Source organism: Betta splendens, chromosome 9 (assembly GCF_900634795.4).
Source record: "Betta splendens chromosome 9, fBetSpl5.4, whole genome shotgun sequence".
Lineage (NCBI taxonomy): Eukaryota > Metazoa > Chordata > Actinopteri > Anabantiformes > Osphronemidae > Betta > Betta splendens.
The window spans coordinates 17484325-17506079 of NC_040889.2; the positions used below are offsets into that span (position 1 = coordinate 17484325).

The 21755-nt window shown below is 42.5% G+C and overlaps 2 protein-coding genes across 3 annotated transcripts; both read right to left on the bottom strand.

The window, feature by feature from the left end:
- Window positions 1–2761: 2761 nt before the first annotated feature.
- On the bottom strand, window positions 2762–16754 carry mfsd3 (major facilitator superfamily domain containing 3). 2 transcript variants are annotated; one of them, XM_029163174.3, is made up of 6 exons: window positions 16588–16754; window positions 15264–16035; window positions 10907–11054; window positions 7431–7531; window positions 5870–5979; window positions 2762–4262 (listed from the first exon to the last, which is right to left on the bottom strand). In XM_029163174.3, the coding sequence occupies exons 2-6, from the start codon at window positions 15961–15963 to the stop codon at window positions 4056–4058; spliced, it is 1266 nt and encodes a 421-aa protein (XP_029019007.1). In that variant the 5' UTR covers window positions 15964–16035; window positions 16588–16754; the 3' UTR covers window positions 2762–4055. The 2 variants fall into 2 exon arrangements, with proteins under 2 accessions (XP_029019007.1, XP_029019008.1); XM_029163175.3 differs by lacking the exon at window positions 16588–16754 and adding an exon at window positions 16265–16564.
- Window positions 16755–17098: 344 nt separating this feature from the next.
- On the bottom strand, window positions 17099–20958 carry anxa1a (annexin A1a). Its single transcript, XM_029163786.3, has 12 exons — window positions 20808–20958; window positions 20212–20289; window positions 19505–19595; window positions 19348–19442; window positions 19111–19224; window positions 18782–18872; window positions 18603–18682; window positions 18197–18341; window positions 18015–18110; window positions 17861–17919; window positions 17632–17754; window positions 17099–17520 (listed from the first exon to the last, which is right to left on the bottom strand). The coding sequence occupies exons 2-12, from the start codon at window positions 20269–20271 to the stop codon at window positions 17461–17463; spliced, it is 1014 nt and encodes a 337-aa protein (XP_029019619.1). The 5' UTR covers window positions 20272–20289; window positions 20808–20958; the 3' UTR covers window positions 17099–17460.
- Window positions 20959–21755: the final 797 nt, after the last annotated feature.

The following is a 21755-nucleotide window of genomic DNA, read 5'->3' on the forward strand; positions in this document are numbered from 1 at the left end:
AACAGTCAAGTGCCAGGTCAAGTGTGTGTCTAAAACAGTCACCTATAGTTACAATTCCCAGAAAATGTAGACTGAGTGGAAAGCCAGTAAATCAAACCAAATAATAGTGTGGTTGACGTTTCCTTGTAGTGAAAGAACAGATCGTGTTTCGCGCTAACGAAGCAGCGTCTCTCTACCTCGCGTTGCATCTTCAGTTTCTGCTTATGCTGCCATCTTTAACACAGGCCTCTGTGTCTCTCATTGGAATATTCATGCCAATTAAAACCCTGGTCCTAAAAATAGACAACTATGATTATGTTGGCAGGAAGCAGAGACCCTGAATGAAAATGAGTGTGTGTATTATTAAGGGAATGTGTACAGAACATACAATTTTATTATTCTTATGATAAGTTATTCAGTGGGGTCGGTCTAGCAGTCATTGCTCAGAGGCTGTTACAAGGTGAATCAGTGGCATTTCAGCGGAAAACTAATTGAAAATTCTTTGCAGGCTCTCATCATAATGGGAAATGTCTGTTTCTAAATTAAGTACAGAGGATTATGTGTGTGATTTTTTTCAAATTAACTGTATTCAAATGGCAATGGTAATTCCCCAAAAGAAAATTCCCCAAAACACGATTATCAGACACCCTAAAATATTCTGTGTGCTTTTGTATGTGTGTTGTAAAATTTTTAAAACACACAAGACACGGGCGTAAAGTGCAGGTCTGAGCATTAAGCACTCAGTGTGGATCAACCATTTTAGTCATGTGATCTCCAAACACCAGGTAAAGGCACCTTCCTGGCTGCGATGGAGGAAACAACACCAGGGCTCCTCTCCCTGCTGGCTACAGTTACAGCCTGGCCGTTGAGTTCGAGCTTCGAGCAAACCGAACCCTCACTGCGCCTTTGTCTGTCTTCAAATAAGGCTGCCTCTACCTTCGCCTTCTCCTTTCCCACCCGAGGACCACTGCAGATGTCTAGTTTTTATCAAACTGTTGGATCAGGCATGTGATTGAATTCATCTATATCTTCAATATGGGCAGTGATAAACATTCCATAGTTGCTGTGAAGTCAGGCCTTAATCACTTCAAACTACAGTAAAAGCAAATTTGCAGTCATCATCTGCTTCTGGCTTGTATACTAGACTTCTGAAAATAAGATCTGCCATAGGTTCTGGAGGCTTCATGTGAGCGAATGATTAAGTTAGCTGAGAAAACCGTGGGGGAAAACAAAGAGCAGGGACAAAGCTGTGGGAAGGAGAGGAGATGAGCGCTGGATAGCGAAAGAGGTGTCCATGTCTCTCATTCTGCCAATAAACAAAAAGTAAACACCAGTGGAGGAAATTCTGTGACACTCGATGCTGCTGATGGCTCCTCCGCCTGCCCGCTCAGGTTTCCCAGAAGGCCATTTTACCGGCCACTGGACAAAAGCGGCACAAAAACCAACACCTCACTCCGCCTCGGGGCGCTCCGAGACAAAGGAGGAAAAAAAAGTGATACAATACCTTTGTTTGCCGAGATTAAAACGCGTTTCAATCTCGGCCTCTTGTCCCATCCTCTCTCCTCTTCTTCCTCCTTCTCTCCCCAGAGGTAACTCTACCGGGCGAGACGTGCAACTGTCAGTGAACTCTCTGTCCACTTCTACGAGTTCAGAAAATGTGCCTTATTATTTGTGTGTGTCTTATTGTCTGGGTGTCATTGTGATGTTTCTTGCCACGCTGTGATTAGTGGAGCAGCGTTGGCACGGGCTGAATGAGCAGCCCTATCCTTTTGCTGGATCACCTGCGCGATACTGGTATAAAGTTGATGATGTGACCAGACTTGTGTCCCAGCCTGATTGTTGATAAATGAAACTTAATAGCTGTGGATATAAAAGATTAGCCAGCCTTATCATTCCATATGGGGAATCCGAGTCTGGTGACAACAGTTCAGGAATTCACAAATGGACAAACACAAGAACCACTGTTTATAAAGGAAAGTAATCAGCCTGATCTGGTTATATTAACAGTGCACGTGTGATATATTCAACCAGCAAAACTGGGGAAAAGGTTCCATTAGTGTTATTATTTCACAAAGTTATCAATGGTGAATTGAGGCGACGCAGCATCAAAACCACCAATCTATCACTACAATGGTACCAGGCTGGGAGGGTAGCCACGAGACACACACTCGCTCCGCGGGGGGCTCCTGCCAATCTGGCAACCTCAGTAGGGGGTCTCACTCTCATCAGCACCATTGGATCCAGACCACTTCTGCACTTTTCCTCCATCTCTTGCCTGCACAGGTTTTTAAAATGGAGCTTGCAAATAATGTTGTTGTAGGTAACACATTTCTCTGTTTTGGGGGAGGGTTTAGTCAAACTGTTTAAACTGAGATGTGCATACAGGGAAGAGGAGTGCGAGTATTTCAATTGTAACTTTAAAGAAAAATCATTTAACAGCAAAGTTTCCTTGGCCCAGGGAAAACTTCAGTTGAGTTGTTTTTTTTAATTTAAGTGTATTTCTTACAGACATACAGTTTATTGAAAAAAGGACACCTAACAAAAGGACAAAAGGACAAACTAACATACTCAGAACACTCAATCTCTTCAAAGAACTATAAGTGACTAAAAGACAGAAACAGCTTGACGTACATACTGTAAGTGTGTATATATACAGTATATATACCTATGTGCTTATCTACCAGCATAATTATCGCTTTGAGGCTTAATTTCATCTAATACATACACCTTTGTTTTAATCTTAAAGGGCACAGTTGAACAAAAACATTCTATGCCGCTGTCGTTTATATTTGAAGCCTTCTTAGGCGGTTTATTTTCTTCAGTAGTCTACAGTACCATTGGCATTGAAGTATGTTTCATTGTACATATTGTTGTGCATTTGACATTGTAACACAAACACAAACATGATACATCACCGGGAAGTGCAGTTGCCATGTGGTTTTGGTCTTTTAAGATTTATCCAGTTAAGCTGATTCTATGATGGAAATGAAGACAAGGTGGCACCATGCAGTGTGCAAGCAACTGTAACAGTCAGCCTATTTAATTCTACAGGGACGTATATATTAGTAGCTCTTTATTTTCCAGGGGCTTATTATTTATTCCAAACAAACTATTAATTTGTTTGGATTATTTTCCACCTTACTTATATTTTGCTGTTTAGAGGAAAAATAGGAAATGTACAAAATATTAAATACACAAATATCGTAATCCTAAAAAGTCATGACTTTAAACTACCTTATATCACATCAGACTGATGCTTGACACCACAGATTGTTTGCATATTGTCTGACCTGCGTCACCCTTGGTTTTCAAGACGCAGAATCAAGCCTTTTGACTGTAATGATTGACAGCTGTTTATGAATATTTTTAAGTATCTAATTTTCCCAGGACATCTTTGAAAGCAATAAAATAAGGTCTTATCTATTATGACTCAATGTGTGCAGCTACTGTGTGTATCGTACTGTACAGTGCTCATCAACTGTCATCAATCAGAATCAACTGTAAACTAACTCAGGTGAATGGCTAATGTATTAACGTGTTGACAGCAGAATTCCCTAGAACAACCATCATGAAGTAGCAAATTTGCTTTTGGGTAAAGCTCTTATTGCTGGTTTATTAAAACAGTGAAAGGGCTGAGATGGTAAAAAAACAGCTATGATTACGTTTCTCAACTCTTGATGCGGAACAGCTACAGTACAGTGCCTGTCACTGCTCGCTACATTAGCTCTATCAACTCTGTGCAGCAGACTGGATTTACCAGTCCCGTCAATATAGCAATACTGAACAGGCTCATACTTGCTTACAACATGTGCATGTTTTTTCTCAAGGCTATAAATTATTATAGATTCTCAAATGCATAAAATGAAATTAAACATAAGGCTGTTCAGCCAGTGAACTGACTGACTTAAACACATGGCTGACTTTTCCTAAGAATGGCAGAACAACAAGGAGAATTTATTTAAGACTGTGAAGTCATGAGCTATCTTTAATGACATTCAAGGACTATTGAGGTGTGTGCCTACTTCTACAGCACCTGCAACGGCCCCATGTCAGGACCTGTCACCCGGATCCCAGTCTCACTTTGGCTGTTCCTTGAGCTGGTGTTCCCTGAGAGCACCAGTGAACGTAGCCGTCCATACGTGCAGGGCTGTCCCCGCAGAGAGGGTGAGGAACAAGAGGAAGGCTACTTGAAAACCAAACCAATCCACCAAGCCTCCGGCCAGGGCGCCGAACGTCAGCTTCCCCAGCACCTCCAGAGTGGCAAGAAAACTGTAGTGGGTCGCCTAAAGAGAGAGCAGATGCAAGGAGGTTGAATGAAAAGAAAACAAAGGAAAGTGATGGGATAAAAGACGAGGGAAGTGTAGGATATTACAAAAGTAGTGTGGGTAGTGTGAGTAAAAATGGGAACGCATATAATAATATAATGACACTTCATTGCATCCTCCAGCAGCAGATTCTTCTCAATTCAGACAAAACAATTAGCCACAAATAAAACAAGGAAAATGCGTGATTTATTTATTCAAACAGAGAAAACCACAGAGAAGAAAACATAGAAGCCTGAAGTGGAAAGCGTGAGATCACGGCGTGAAATGAGGGACAGAGGCCAAATGAAAACACAGTATCTGCTCCCAGCCGCAAGGCTTTAAAGACGTTGGAGAGAAGGACAGCGATTACCTCATGTCTCTGCCTGAGCCACAGTCAGCAGGTAACGCTAACAGCAACAGTAGGACTCTAGTGACACCTAGGCCACTGTCCGGATCCTTTGCTTTGTTATAACAAATACAAATAAATTATGTCAAGATTCTTATATGGCATATACAGTATTTTTCTATTTCCTATGTTTTGTGTCACTGCTAAGCGAGTATCGTTTGTTTTTTTGACATTACTTTTAGTTTCTAATTTACTATCTTTCAATTAATTTCATGCTAAACTGAGGCTGAGGAACCGGTGTTGGGTTAGAGCATGTGAGCTGGCCTGTAGGCTGAAGCACAGAGTTCTGAGAGCACATGTGAGCACAACTAAGTGGACTCCCTTTATTCTGAGCAACTTGTTTAACAGATTTGATTTCTCTCTCCTGGGGATCGTTAACAGGCACTCACACTATCAGCTTTCTGTCACTGGATAGCACAACCTTCAATAACGCGCACATATACACACACAAGGCTAATGCTCTCTGCCCACCACGCTCAGCGACACACCAGAAAGCACACAGTATATCTGTCAGGAGAACCCATCAAATTAACCTTGATTCCTTGATCATCATCACACGTCGTGCCTGGTTCTCTCCTGTTATTTATTTTATTTGTAACCAGACCAACGTTGTGTATCTATGCCAGTGACTTTTCTTCCTCCTTCGTCTGCACTTTAAGGGCGTCGGCAATTTAAATGATAATTTGTCACCTTCAGAGATTGACTGAGTGATGTCTGAATAGCTGTGTGAACAACGATCACCTCCAGGCAACAATGGCCCAGTTACGACAGGGACAAAAGGAGCTATGTCAAAGAGGAGAAAACGGGAGAGGAGAGGAAAAAGTCAGTGTCGAAATGAGATCATTTAAAGGACTAGAGAGTGACAGAGTGAGGTGGCAGCAAGGACGATATTAGCCTGTGACAGAAAAGGTGATGACTATAAAACTCTGCCTGGACTTTCAGACGTTTCAGGTGCAAACAGCTGATGAGAAGTGGGGGGAGAGGACAGGTGTTTTACTCTATGCGGAGGATTTCCCACACTGACAACGACAATGACCTGACATCACGAAATAGAACAATTACTTCGATCAGTCACAAGGGACAAGAAAAGACAAGAAAGGTGAGGGGAACATTTATTACATAACTACAGCCAAGCTGTTGGCAGGTACAGTAGGAGCTACGTAAGGCAACTTTACTTTACCTGAATGCCTTCCTCGGCTCTCTGAGTGCAATGCATCATGGTGGTGAAGGTGAGCGTGGTGATGAGGCCGCCCAGGAAGTGTTGAGCACTCATGCTGAGCACGGCCATACCTGAGGAAGCAGATATGAGCTAGATGAGTCCTCTGGAAAATAAAACTGAAGCCGTTGCCCGCGCTGCTTCACTATTCTGTGTAGCATTAAAATGAGGAAGACAAAGCAGCGAGTAACAATAACATGTTGAAGCGACTCTCCTCTATTCTTTCCCACCACCATCAGACCTCCCCCTTCCCCCTCGTCCCCAAAACACATGTAGTGTATCCTCTGAGGAGAAGTGGCAGAGCGGTGTAAGTGGGGAAACACAGAGGAACCACAGAGCCTATCTGCTCCCACTAACACTGAATTATTCACTGCAGCCGCCAGAGTTTTTGCCGAATAAGACTCTTCAGTCAGCGACAGAAGACAGATGAAGTTACATGGATCCACTAACTGATCACACTGGCAGAGTGGGAAGCGGAGGGTTATCATGTAATATTGAAAAATCTGAAACTGAATGTTTTTTGTTCTTTCCTTTTTTTTACGGTTGCAATTTCCCTAAATCTTTGTTCTGGGTTTAAAGTGAAGGAGTGAGGGGCTTCAACTCTCAGTCTGAGAGGGTTGATGGAGGAACAGACAACTCCAAGACAGATGAATGGTGCAGATCTGAATTCCAAATGCTTGCAACTGCCAGTGTCATTCAGACATTAACAACAATGGCTCTCTTGGGGGAGACAGTACCTGTCAATTAATATTCTCTACATTGTGTACTTCAGCACTGTACTAACACCGAACAAACTGCTTATTGGGGAAATATGGTGTCTGAAATGTCCTTCCCTGACATCTTGCTCACAATTAAAACTGCTTTTGACACTTTTCACAAATCAGTTTGTTCGCATATTTAATTTAATAATAAAGATTCCCTTTACTTAATAATAAAGATCCCCTAATTATGCTTTTCTTAGGCTTAAGAATATTAGACGAAGATGTCTCAATCAAGTGTTTTCATGCAAAAAAAACGTTGACATCGCAGAAAACCCTCTGAGGGTGTGTTGATTAGTCTGCAAATGAGACGTGACCCCCACGCCTCTTTGCAGAAGTGCCTGTGACAGGTCACAGTGTCCTTCTCATCCTCGTAACACCAGGCAGACCTGCATTAAACCAAGTCAGACGGAGTAACAGACCCTAGTAATCAACAAGGCAAAGAATTTGAATGCACTGTTCTGGTAAAGGACCGGACTAATTATAAGAATATGAAAAGGGACAAAGTGCACTTCCACACATACTTGACTTAGAGTCAAGTATGTTAGTGTCACCATAAAGTCATATAATGTCCCATTGCATAGTAGGGGACCAGTAAAAGAAGTAAAAGTTAAATTGAGCACAATGTTCGTATGGTGCAGTTAAAACATTTACAGTAAATGTACAAATCACGAAGACCAACATCAACAGATGAAGAGCATGATATATCATTGTGTCCTCTGGTAAAATCTGGGTTAGGTCTAGTGAATTATCTGTGGACATACTACCTTTCATGAGAGGTGATGGTTCCAGCACAGTGAGTAGAGAGCTCTGGAACACCATGCTGACGGTTCGCAACACAAACACACGGCGCATCAGAGCCCCGATGCTGAGGAAAGACCAGCAGACAAACAATGAGGGACGGTCACAGGACTTTAGGTACGGCGCTACTCACAAGCAGCGGGACACGTGGTGGGACTCCAGGGCAGCAACATTACTGTACATGCAGCCTGTATTCCTTTTTATGTCATAAAATTGCAAACACACAGAAAGACAGACAGACAGACAGACAGACATGAGCAAACACACCAACATCTGCTTAAGTAAACAAGTCCCCAGACACTAATTGATTCCCTGTTAGTGCCAGAAAATCATCCCCCTGTGGGTTTAGTTTGTGACGTAATCAATAACCTAAGGAGATCCCCAGCATGAGTATTATAATTAATCACTGCCAACATACTGTAAACACATGTACAAACACACACACAGACACAATAATACACACACTCACTGTGTTGTGTGACATCAGGGATTAACAATGCCAATCACTCAGAGGATGCCTGCCACTCAAAGGACTGTGTGCGTTTGTTTTTTGCATGTAATTATTTGTGTGTAAAAAAAGGCTGTGAGGAACAAATGGCCTGTAACAATCTGCAGGGTATCTGATTTACTTCTGTCTTATTACGCCGAGCACAGGAAGTTCATGGACAAAAATATGATAACAAGTTAAAGTCCATATGACCATCTCCAAGCAGATCAATACTCGTGACTACAGATGCAGATGCAAAAATTAGGCATACATGGTAAACATGAAGGATGCTAAGCTAGGCTCTGGGGCTGTAGCATCACATGGTGTCTCAAATCTGTTCAGTCAGTCCAGTGAAATATCAAAACAATCAAGGCATTCCTAAGCAAGACATGCTGCTCAGTGTCAGAGAGCTTTGCCTCAGTGGCAGGTCATGGGTCCTCTGGACATGCATGGGTCTCATTTAGACTTAGTTAGAAATTATTCAATCCTACTGATTGCATCAAATCATTAGAGGATACAATCATTTTTTCCAGTCCAGTTTCATTACTCTGATTTTTTTTAATATATTTCTGTTAAACTACAATTCAAAAGCAATGTATAAAAAATGTGTAACATTCAAAGCATGTCTCCAAATTTCAGAAGCTGCAACTGTCAAATATTTTTCTGTTTTGAATTAAATCTTTAACAGAAGATTCATTGTCCATCAAGTAAAGCTTGAATGTGTGTTTTAGGCCTTTTATTTTAAATCAAAAAAGGTTGCAGGCTAACTCCAACAGAAACACTACTGTATTGCAGAATAACCTCAACTCGCTGAGACTAAAGAATTAAACAACCTCATTCCTAAATTAAACATTAGTTCCACAAGATACAAATAAATAGGATGTAATAATGCAGAACAAACCACAAATGAACAACGCTTACTTATTTGCGCCCCCCCCCCCTCCAACACTTCCCTGTATTTTTACCTCACCCCTCTCTTCCTTTCGTTACCACTCTACTGGAAAACCAATCCTGCATCATTCACATGCTAAAGACATTCTTCACTCTGCTGCTCCTTTACCTCCCTTCTCAATGACAGTCTTTCATATCACACACTCTCAAGAGATGCTGAGGGGTGTGTGTGTGTGTGTGTGTGTGTGTGTGTGTGTGTGTGTGTGTGTGTGTGTGTGTGTGTGTGTGTGTGTGTGTGTGTGTGTGTGAGAAAAAGAACCTGCCTGGCTGCCACCTCACACGGGTCGGGCCCAGATAAGAATAGCCATGTTCTCGAGTTGCCAGTGGCGGTTGTAAAGGAGGTAACTCACTGACCACTCAGCCGTTTCTGATGGTGGGGAGGATAAACCTTCCAAGTGAGCTCTAAGAGGTGGGACCACAGCCTAGTGGACAGACCTTTCACTGTGTGTGTGTGTGTGTGTGTGTGTGTGTGTGTGTGTGTGTGTGTGTGTGTGTGTGTGTGTGTGTGTGTGTGTGTGTGTGTGCGTGTTTCATGTGCGCGCGCGCATGAAAGTTGCGTGCAGCTCAAAATATCAGTTTTAGCTAATAATTTAAATCAAACAACTTGACCTACTGTATACTTGCACATATAGAACATTTTGAACCTCCACATTCATTGTCTCTTTTATCACTCTACACAGTTAATTTAGTGCGGAATATTTTCTTCTGTCTGTAAAGGTTGCTTACAGTTGTCTTTAACACTTGAAAAAAAGAAAGTGAAATCAAAAGACAAAAAATGACAAGGACATCTTTTAAACATGCTTTCCCCTCAACAAAAATGTTGCCTTTAGAGACTCGCTCTGCGTTTGTTGGTATCGCTTTACAAGAGGAAAGAAAACAGGAGCCAGGTGAAAACACAATACAAAGACAAAAACTCTGACATTGGAGCACTGAGCGACTGATACATTCAAAGGACAGGGTAAACAAATACACACATGCGGTACCTCTACACTAAGCGAGGTACTGTATCTGCATGAGCAATTAATCTGAAGCCTATACTGAATGTGGAGGGAGGGAGGGAGGGAGGGAGGGAGGGAAGAAGTATTGTGATGCATGATGACTTACACATTCTCCTCTATAACAGGTATTATTGTTATTTCTATTAAAAATCAACCTAAGCGAAGACATTTAACAGCACTAAACTCACAAGTTAATTGAATCTATAATAGACATTTCGTTGAAATGACGATGAAAAAAATGATGAATTATTGAAAGTCCTGATGAACACAATAAAATTTTACTTATTTACTCTATTACAGCCACTGTATATAACAATCAAGTAGCTAACATTTTCATACCACTGTCTTTAAAACGGAGAATTAAATTCAACTTCTCTGCGATCAAACCCTGAGGGGTGCGTCGCTGAGAGTGTGTGACTGTGCATAAGTGTGTATGATGGATTTGTTGCCCCTGCTGTTCTCACACCACACAGCAGACACGGGGGGTCCCTGAGCTCTCAAACAAGGCTATGTTTACTTAAATTACTGTACACACATAGTCAGACAGAGAAGCGCACACACACAAAGCAGAGCAGCGAGGAAGGAAGCTGCACAAAAGTAGGAGTCAGTTTACATGAAGACGATGGAGGAAGAAGATAATTAAGATTGATTGGTGTGACGGTATATGCAGCAGTACAATGTATTAAAGTGAAGTGGACTATATCAGACTTCTCACACTGCTATCCCACTGCTGGATGCACTTCAAAGAGCATTGGTGTCGTTTTCTGATTTCTACTTGGTTGATACAATGTTCTATTACAGTACAAATTTATGAGTCGTGTTACTGACTTGTTTAAGCTTCATGTTCTAGAGGCAGGTGGGCTCCAGCCGCAGAAAGCTCAAACGTCTTAATGATACTGGAAAACTGATCAACTGAACAACTCCATGGGATACACTGGCAAACACATTATTCCATTCACTGTAATGCCATTGATATCTAAAATGATGTGATTGAAATGACTGATACCTAAACTGTGCGAGCAGCAGGCCTCCCAGGGACGACCCGCAGATGGAGAAGCCCATAGCGATAACGCCATTCCAGAACCCAAGCTCCCTGGCGGTCATGTGATGATCCAACAGGAAAAGGGGAAACATGGTCACTGCTCCCTGCTCACCTGTTTAGAGAGTTGGAATGAAGATGAGACAGGAAAAGAGAAGCAATACAGTTTTAGAAAGAATTATCTGTCCGCAATGATGATGGCAAATTAGCTGCTACAGGGTAAAATATACCATTAATACACAATGTATTATTGTGAACGGTTTGTGTCTGACTAAGCACTACTATTTTTTCCACCTACAGTAAATATGTGAAACACTTTCTGCATACAAATGCCTATTGCAATCACTGTCAAAATGCGAAGACAATGTTGCACCGAACTGTTTAGCCTGCGAGACTGAATAACATGGTTTTCCTGAGATGATGACGGCAGAATCAAATACAGCACACGGATAAGCGGCGTACCTAGGCCTATTCCTGGAAAGTGTCAATAATAAATGCCTGACAAGAAAAAGAATACCCTCAGTCACTTTATCAAACGGGGGCCTAGCACTTTTCCTAAAGCACAAAAAGGAAAACACAACAAAAACACAGAAACTTCCACAGATGAAACAGACCTCACAAAGACCTTTCAGTCAAAAATAAAAAGTTTCTGTCAGACAGTTAGACTTTCTCTGTGTGGCACTGAGTGTGGAGGTAATGTTCTGCTGAACATTACAGTAAAATATTCAGTGGAGCCGACTACACGCTATTATTATATTAATGGAGACTGACTTCAGAAAGACAGTGGGACCAAGGAGCTGCATGAGTGACAGCTTGGCTCCCAGACTGCTGTCAAAGACGACGCAACACAACCAACGACTCACTCACTCAGTCAGCCAGGAGACAAACAAAAATAGAGAAAGAAGAAAAAAAGACAGATGAAACGAGCTGAAAAAATAATAAGAGAAAACGGAGAAGCTCCGAGTGATAGGCAGTGCAAGAGCAGAACGAGGGTGTCACCACTGTAACGTGGTGTGATAACCCAGCAGAGCCGTAGCCCAGGAAAATGAATTCTCACTCACGTATTACTGGTGCCACTTTACGCATACTTATCATAAACTGAAGTGACTTCAATTAAATAGTAATAAAATCAACATAACAAATTACTTAGAGCTCATTTACCTGACAAAAATGTTCTATTTACACATATAATGATAAATGAAATTTCAATGAGACAAAGCACTAAAGTCACATTATAGATATTACTCCTGTCTCATTAATTCATAGGATTTAGTTGAAAATAAAATGTATAAAAAAATGCCTTGCTTCTCTACACATGGTTCATCTTTCATAGTCCTGCCTTAAACTAATTATTTCTTTAAAGACATGGGTTGGAGAGGGGAGGGTGTGCAGACAATCAAACCAGCCTGATTATTCCTTACTATAAATATTCTCAAAGCAACAATTGTCCATTTCACAAGGGAATCCATTAGACGTCCACAAAGATTAAACAATCAGAGGAAGGAGACAAGCACAGGAAAGTGAAGGGGAGAAAAAAGAAACCAAGCGGGGAAAATATAGGGAAAATGTGGCCATGATAAACAGCAGTAAAAAAGGAGCGACAATAAATAAAAAGCAGCAGAAAACTGATGTTGTGCAGGAAATGAATGTGATACAACAAGGTGAAGTCATACGGGAGGAGGTTAATGAAGAGGAAACAGAAAAGCACACACACAACATTTATGATTGGTGCAGTTTAAAGTGCTTTGTCAGTCCCGCTTCTACATCTAAAGATCCGCAATATCTAATAAAACAGCTACTGCTTTGCGATTAATAGCTGTTTAGTAACATACGAATAAAACTGATAAGAGTTGTTATGGTATGTGATACAACACTGTCAATTAATTCTGATCAAATCACACCTACATAGTCCTACTGAGGGAGTTTCAGCATCTCTGTCAATACCAGAAGTGAAGATGACAGAAGCAATGCAGTTGAATATTTAGGAAAAACTGTCCTAATTTTGATAAAACTAAGCGTCACCTCGACCGGTCTGACGATTATCTACAGTCGTTATTGGATGGGGTGAGCGTGTGTGCATGTATGTGGGCTACAAGGGGGTTGGGGCGTAATAAACAGAGGGTTCAGAGAGGGATAAATGTGGGATAAGACGAGGGTGAGAGCCCAACAAGGACAGTGGGGGTTAGACTGTGATGTCCAAGCTGCAGCTCAGACAAAAGACCTGGCAGAGCAGGAAATATCAGAGGACGGCAGTCATCCTCCAGACAACACCACCATTCCCTGGGTGACTATGCATGCTTAAGCAAATCTCACAGAGATTAATCTGCCCACGTCTCATGGATAAATATGTTTGTTACCATTTCGCTCTCTCAGGGCACCATGTGGTGGTTGTTCATTAATTCATCCCCTTCTTCAGCTTCCCTCCCTGCAGTCCTTCATCCCTCTGGAAAGTGCCCCCCCCCCCCACCCCCTGCCCAGAGTTCCCTCCTCTCTTCTTCCCACTAGAATAATCCGAGAATAACAACAATGATAAAATTGCATAATGTTATAATATTCCCTAAATTGCCCACAAAAGCAACTGTTTATGTGTTTGGTGTCGAAACTGTCACTTATATACTTGAGATCATTTGCTGCTTGCATGGCCTCTTGTTTGTTTCTTACTCTGACCTTCATTCTGGGGACCGGCTCCCCTCTCACTCACGTCCTCCTATCCAGCCCCCAAAGTTTGCCCAGACAGTTCTCCCATCCTGCCTGTGGCCTCAGATAGCACAGGGGTCACAGTTCAGACACGAGGCCCCCAGTGATTGGCCACAGAGTTGGACCAAGCGCAAACTCAGGGTTCATTAGGGATAGATGGGGGAGAGGGGCCTGTAATTGAATATGTGTGTGCCTGTGTGTTAGTGTGTGTTATGCGGGGAGGGGTTCAGACAGGCAGATCACACAAACAGACCCACACACCTCTTGAACAAAAACAATGTCTCACATAGGCAATTACGCTGACACATCCAGGCCTGATCGAAAACATTATACAACCTTTTTCTGCCACGCAGGTGGGAAATATTTTGACTAGACCCACAGGAAATGTTAACAAGGCAGTGAAAGTGCTAAAAGTACTTAATGTTCATCAGCTGATAATATGTGTTTGTATAACAGGGAGAGTGTTCCTCTGAGAGTGGGGGGGGGGGGGTCCATGGACAGATTAGAGGGTCCAGCCACCCTCCATATTTTGTCTAGCGGTGTCGTCTGCTGGGGCTCATCCGATTACCCTTAGCACTCGGAATAAAAAATACACGCGCATCAGCACACAGTTAAAAACAAAGGCATACACATTCATCTGCATACACAAGTAAAGACTATGCAAATGCGAGGAGACAATTATGTTCCCACCACCCACATATACATGAGCACACATCAGTATGATGCGTCGTCTTCCACTTCGGTTTCTGAACGCCACAGACACAAAGACGCTTTAATCCTTATATAATCCCCTTCTGCTACCAAACACCAAACCCTGGTCATATCAACTCTCTCTCCCACACACAAGCATGGCTGATCCAAAACTACCTTTAAATTTTGTTTCTTATTGAAACAAAGTGTTTTACATACCAAACTCTCTGCATGAACTTAATATGCATATGCTTTAATGTCAGGTTTATACCTGTGGCACTATAGTACTACTTTAAACTATTACTTCATTCAAGCAGTTTCAGCATTAGAACCTGTTAATTTGTTCCCTGATGTCTTGGAGCTCCTTCCTGAGTTCAGATGCCATTGACACAACAACAGAGACATCTAGAGGCGACGGTCTGAACTGTCATGAAGACGGCAACAAAACCACGGAAAAAACGGATGATTCCAAGATACAGAACTTTCTTTTAATCTGTCTAGTTTTTAAACCTAAAAATGAGATACTCATACACATTTCTAGTTAAAAGAATCAGTTTTTCTTTTTATCTTAGCTGTCTCCTTCTCCACAGTTCTTCAACTAAATGTGTATGGAACTTGAACTCCATCCATGAAAATATTTCAATCTGCAACTGTCAACTCAATAAACTGCTAATCACTAGAATAGTTTGAATGATCTATTATCCATCCAAAAACTGCTGATTCTTATTAGTTTCTATAAAAAATATTTTTTACATACTGTACATTTATGCAGGATAATAATTTAAGCAAGAAAAACAAGAGATTACCATCATTTGTAAAAAAATCATCCAGCAATGTTTTCAACAAAAGAAAGTGTTTATGTACAGTACTTATACATAAAACTTAAAGGCATCAGTATAATTAACACAACATAAATTATTGTGCATTATTCACTCACCCAGTTTGTATGTCAGCACATACAGGACGGTCCAAGGTGTGCCGGGCACTGCCAGCAGCTTCCTCCACAGCCTCCACGGCCTCACTGCATCGGCTCCTTGCCCTCCCTTCCTGCCGCCATCTGCCTGCTGGCCCCTCACAGACTCATCGTCCAGCACAGGGGCTCCCCACACAAAAAGGGCCACACCAGCATACACAAACGTCAACAGCATAAACATCCAGCTCCAGCCAGCCACATCGATGACAGCGAGCAGCCCGCCGCCAGCAAACACAGACCCGGCTTTATAGCCTACGACTTGGGCCGTGTTGCCCAGACCCAGCTCCCCTCGACCTTTCAGCAGCCCCACTGCAGCGCCATCCACAGCAATATCCTGGACAGAGGCCAAGGTGTTCATGGCTAACAGGGATCCGGCCACGCCCCAGATATGCGCCTCTGGGGCCAGGGCAGCGCTGGTGAGGCATGTCAGAGCCAGGCCAGACACTGTGGCCACCAACCAGCGACGCTTGGTGCTCAGCCGATCCACCAAAGGGGCCCAGAGCACCTTGAGCACCCAGGGGAAGTACAGTATCTTGGTGAAGCCAATGCGGGTGAGAGAGTGACCAGCTCCACGTAGGTAGACAGGAAGCAGAGAAGACTGGAGACCATAGGGGATGCCCTGAACAAAGTAGAGCAGGCCAAGGAAGACCAGTTTGTCATTCATGATCCAGCCCGAAAAGTGTCTCCCTCACTGAGCAGGCACTGCAGGGGTCCATTGGTCAGGTCATTATCATCACTGAGAAGAAGAAGAAGGAGAACGAAGAAAGCCTTTATTGGTCGTTATCACATATATAAATTACAACGAGCTGTGACACATATGCCGTTAAGCCGTTACTCCATTACTGGGTCCTGCAAGCAGCCAATACGTGTCTTTATTGCCCTGTTTTTTGCTTTTCTGCACAGATTCCGTATTAGTAACGTGAACCTGGCTGACGCCTTAAAGTCAAAAGACAGTGATTACATACGGCAGACAGCGCTGATCGACGGTGCTCACGTTCGCCTGCGTTATTTCATTAGCGTCGAACAAACGTGGCGTTTGACCGCTGCTGTCAGGCAACACACACCTAAGTAAGTTGTGGTCTGACTGACTCGTCACCGTTAGCGAGCTACTGTAGCCCGGTAATGTAGCGGTGCCGTCATGTACCAAAGTGTCGGCTTTAAACATGTTTTTACAGCGTATCGTTATTATTTTGTTTTATTGTGATGAGGCCAAAAATGCTTTCGCGTGGCTGTTATTACATAAACGTTAACACAGTCTGAGATAGACAGCTGGCTAGCGTTAGCTTACCGGATATGGTGCTCGGGGTGTTTGTAGTTGAGGTCTAGGAGCTATGAGGTTGCCAGGTCGTTTGACGGCCATCCCCCTTCGGCTGATCGCTATAACTGTACTTTTCAGGGTTAAAGGTTTGTTTCCAGTTCTCAGTAACGTCCATGCCATCATATACACCCTGTCCCTGTGATTTTTTTTACACTGACAAACCCTGCGATTTACTGGCGAACCCCGTCCAGTGAGGGACACAGATTGACTTTAGTAAAGGATGGGGGAAGGATGGGGGATGGATAAAGAAAGTGGCAACCCACCCATGCGGCGTCATAGTATTCGTCGAAGTTTTAATTGTGTTTATTTATAAAATTTCCATATTATATAGTGAAATGTGAAAAGCGATTGATTTATAGTTCTTCATAATATAAATAATAAATAATATTGTTGCTAAACAATGACAGGCGATGATTTCTAAATATGTAACCAACGTCTGAGGTGAAGCAAAAAACATAGACACAAAATAACACAACCAATCTTAAATACAAACTCTTTATTACATGGTCAAGTTTCTTTAAGCATTCGCCTGCTTTGAATACAATTAGCACATGGATTTTTTGGCATGTATGTGGTGCATGTTTGCATGTTGTTCAGCTTGCTTATAAGCAACAGATAAGAATCTATCACTTATTGTATATCTATTGAATCAATATCTTTTTGGGGACTAAAAATGATGGGATGAAAACATTTGCCACACACTAAGATGAGCCAGGTCCATCCTAATCTTTGCTTAACTAAGAGCCCAGTAGAAGAAGGATGATTATAGGAGAGTCTGCATGGTGCACAAATACGCCTCAAGAGATTATAGTGGATTTTCCACATCTTGCCGTATGTTGGCTATTAGTTATCACCCCCACAGAGAGCAAGCAGAATCTTCTCGTAGTCGCCCTTGGTGTCATCCTAAAAGAAACGCAGAGTCAATTTATAGTACAGTGTTTCCCATGGTGTCTCTTATCTTAAATAGAAACTGATTAAAGTTGATTCATTATAATTTACTGGATATTTTCTCACCAAAATATCCTTGTAGAGTGTTTTGCCAGTTTTCTTCTTGTACTCTTGCTTGATCAGTTTCAAGTCAATTTCAGAGCGGCTCACCATGATGCGTGTCAGGATGTGTTTGCGGGTCCCTGATCCCTAATGAAGCAGATCATGTGAAGTCAGTGGAGCCTTAAGGGAGCAGGTACATTATGCTGTGAGCAGTACATTATGTTCTGTGAGCAGATGCCACAACATACTGTACCTTCATGGACAAGTGGAGCTTCTCAGCGAAGAACGCAGGCCTGTTTCCAGCACACTTCACTGTCATCATTTAAAAACGGTTCATGTTGAAATGAGCACCGACCACTGGATATAAATTCTGGTAATAGAGTTAAAATAGAGAATTGTGCCTTTACCTAATGCAGTCAGACATTTTTCAATATCTCCCTTCAGTTCCAGGTCGACAGCTTTGGCCACATCCACTTTGCTGTACTTTGAGTACGTATCGAATACTGCGGAAAAGGAAGTTGTGGGAGACTGTTAAATCCAAAACCAAACTGCTCAAAGTCAGAAGTGAATAGATAATCAGTCAGCAAACCTCTGCGCAGGTGAGCAGCACTCCTGATGGTGAGGATCTCGATGAAGACAGCGCAGTCGGTGCCCTTCCTCGCCTCCCCGGCCTGGTACAGACTCCTGGCATCGCTGTCAACCAGCTGCTCGCTCACTCCTTCGGTCCGGTTGGCCTGTCATAAACGGAGACAGCCACTTCACTGTGTTGAAACCAAAACACACTGGGCCAAGTGTCATTGTAAGAAGCTGGCCTGTACTTTCAATGGGCCAGAAGTTATTTGGCGCTTGTATAAAAAGCCTTTAAAAGTTATGAAAGTGTGTGGTGTGACAACATTGCTTCGATAAACATATGTACAGAATGTATTGCTGTGCAACTTTTGTTCATTTGAACCCTGTCAGTAATATGAAAGTGAGTTTGGACACCACACACAGACCTTGCAGATTGCAAGAAGGGCAGCCCTGAAGTCTCCACTGGTCTCAGACTTTATGTCTTCCTCTAGCTCCTTCTTGTAGTCTTGAGAGGGAAAATAATAATAAAAACAAATCACAATAAGTAAATGTTGAAACCTACTCCCACATTCCAGAAGACTGTAATGTCACTGCTGGCACACACCTTCCTTGTAGGCCTTCTTTATTGCCACAATCTCCCTGTTTGTTTTGGGGGCCAAGATCTCTATGAGGGCATCTTCATCTGTTCCCAAACCCTAAGAGAGTTCATACAAAAGCTATTTCTTTACCAGTCTGATTAAACAAAGCACACCTTTTTCATTCTTTATTAAGAAAACAATGTATGACTGCATGGAACAGACATCACTATGCAGTAAACATAACAAATGACAGTGAGGACAAAACATTCTTTGTGCTTGGTTTGTGGGCTCTAGTGCAGTTGTTCCCTTAATTATTATTATAACTGATTTAAAGCGATTATTGTTTGCTATGTACCTTCATGGCCAACTTCAGCTGCTGGGCATCGTAGTGGGCCGGGGTTTTCAGCAGAGCCAGCACCACGTCCTCCAAATCTCCACTCAGAGCGTGTTTCAGGTCAGCTTCCAGGGACTACGGGGTTTTAAAAAACTATTAAACTAATAAAATAATAGCTGCACACGCTCCCAGATATTGATAGTGTGTAGACCTATGTGATGTGGACCATCATCTTTCTGTGTGTGCAGTTGATATTACCTTTTTAATCGTTTGCTGATAAACCTCTTTGATCTTCTGTCTCTGCTCATTGCTCCTTTTGACCAAAACTTCAATAATGGTGTTTTCATCCACACCTGCAGAAACAAATTGTATTATTTTGTTCAGGCACTAATGCCTGTGTGCATTCGAACTTCACCTTTTGCTTTGATGGCTTTATCCAGAGCAGCCACATCTGCATTTGCATTGAAGCCGACCGATGCAGTTACTGTTCCCTCTTTCGGCAGGGCCTGAGGCACAAGACAAAGAGGATGATACATGGTGTGGATGAGGAGAGTGCAAAGGTGCTTTTTAAAGACGTTTTTCAAATGTTCACATCATCTGTCCGTCCTCCAGCAACATATGCAACAGGCTTTATTCCCTTTGTCAGCACTGGCTAGGCAGCCTCTTGTACAACTCCAAGTTTAAATGAAGTAATTTTAGATAAACCTGGGGAAGTTTTTTTCTTTCTTTTTACTTTGAATTAAGAAACCAGGGAAAGGAGAAGTAGCATTTTGGTCTGTTTGCAGAGCTTATAAAAAGGGAGGGGTGCCAATCCTGTATTAGTCACAAACCCACAAGACCTAGTCATCTACAGGATCTCATCGCACACGGCCCTTTAAGGCCACGTTTCTCTTCACATAGCAGATCAGAAGCAGACCCCACCTTATAGTTTAGCTCGGCTGCAATATTCCCCCTGCCTTCACTAGCTTCCCACATGTTCATCCTTAGCCGCTAAACTTCTGTGTCGCTCTCTAAACTCAGCCTGATCATTTTTTCCACCAAAGCATACCACAGGAAGAGAAAAAAAGGAAAAAACAGTGTGGTTGGCCCTAGCAACTGGAGCAGACCCACAGAGTCACGTACTGAGTCATCGGGCATGCCCAGATAGACCGCCTGCTCGAAGAACGATTGGAAAAGGGCCATGACGGGGCAGCTGATCGTCTGTGGAGGAGAGGACGGGAGAGGTCAGCAAGAAAAGAAATGAGGATCTAGTGACACAAAAAAAATATTATTGTAGGCAGTTTTCAAATTGATTCTGAAGTAATTTTTCCCCTTTAAATGTATTGTTAGACTTAGCCACATCATCTGTTTTCTTTCCATTCATTCCAGGAGATGGCATCTCTTTGCCTTTTGCAAAAAACTTGCCTGGCCACACCCACACTCAAAACGGATCCAGACGCAGTTTGTCGAGATCAGGTTATGAATCCAGTCTCCTCTCAGGTGCCTTAATATAACTTTTGACACATTGTTAACAACTTCCCTGTGCAGTTAAACAACTTTTTATTTGCGTCAAATGCGCAAATTCTGAGATTTCTCCGCTTTCTGAGCCACACCCTCATAGGTTGCATCGATACCTTCACTGCATTAGAGATGAGACTAAAGCGTTCACGCACCAAATCTCAGCGCATTAAGGAGCTGCGATTACAGATACATGTTTAGGTTGAAGCAAAACGACTTACCGTGTGAGTGAACAGGCAACGAGTGCGTCTGGCTGAAGTTCCAGTGGCGTTGTAGCAACAAGAAGTGCGTATTTATGTTCACGAAAAACTCCACCTAGTAACAGGTCCGGCCCATGTTCCACTATTGGACTGAATTCACCGCCTGCTGCAGCCGAGAGCGGCCCGTCTCCGCATGTGACGCATCGGCGTGCGTAAAAACTTTCTCCAGTCCAGTCACGCTCCTTACTTGAAAACTTGTGCTGATCGAGCGCCAGATCCTGATCTTTCATAAAATGGGGATCTCATATAAAACCCTTGTTATAGGTCTGGAACTCGGCAGTGTTTCATCACAATATTATATTTACCTTCAATATTCATTGTTGCCATCATCTGTTCTTGTGGAGTTTCCCGGAAGTGTATTTTACCGATGGACCGATTTCTTTTCCCTTTTTTAAGAAATAAGTGGGGGTAGTTCAGGTGGTCTCACTGAACTAATCTGATTCAACGTCACGATGTCCTTCTTTGAACTTTTTCTTTACATATTTCTTATGTCATCAGTTACAATTATTTAAGTTCTAAAATTTTGAAGAAAAAGGCTTCCTACAATACATTACATGCACAGAGAAAGGTGGTCCGGGTCAAGATTATGAAAATGAAAGCCAGACAAAGCTGCGTTTTCATTAAAGTGGTATCATGGGTAGATTTATCTCTAAGTTTGGTGTGTTGAACAGATGCTCAAGCTTTGGCTCAAATGCTCCAAATCAGCCACTGAGCTTGAAAAGAAAGGGAATCCTCCTAAAACACCACAGCCAGTAACAACAGAGCAGGAAAAGTGCAATACCTTTAATTAGCAGCTGCAGTGAAGCTGGTTTACTCCCCATGAACCCCCATATGAGGCATATGAAGTATTTAAAACTCATGGTTACTGGTCTGGGGATTGTTGGCTTTTCCAGTCCAGTCCAACTCATC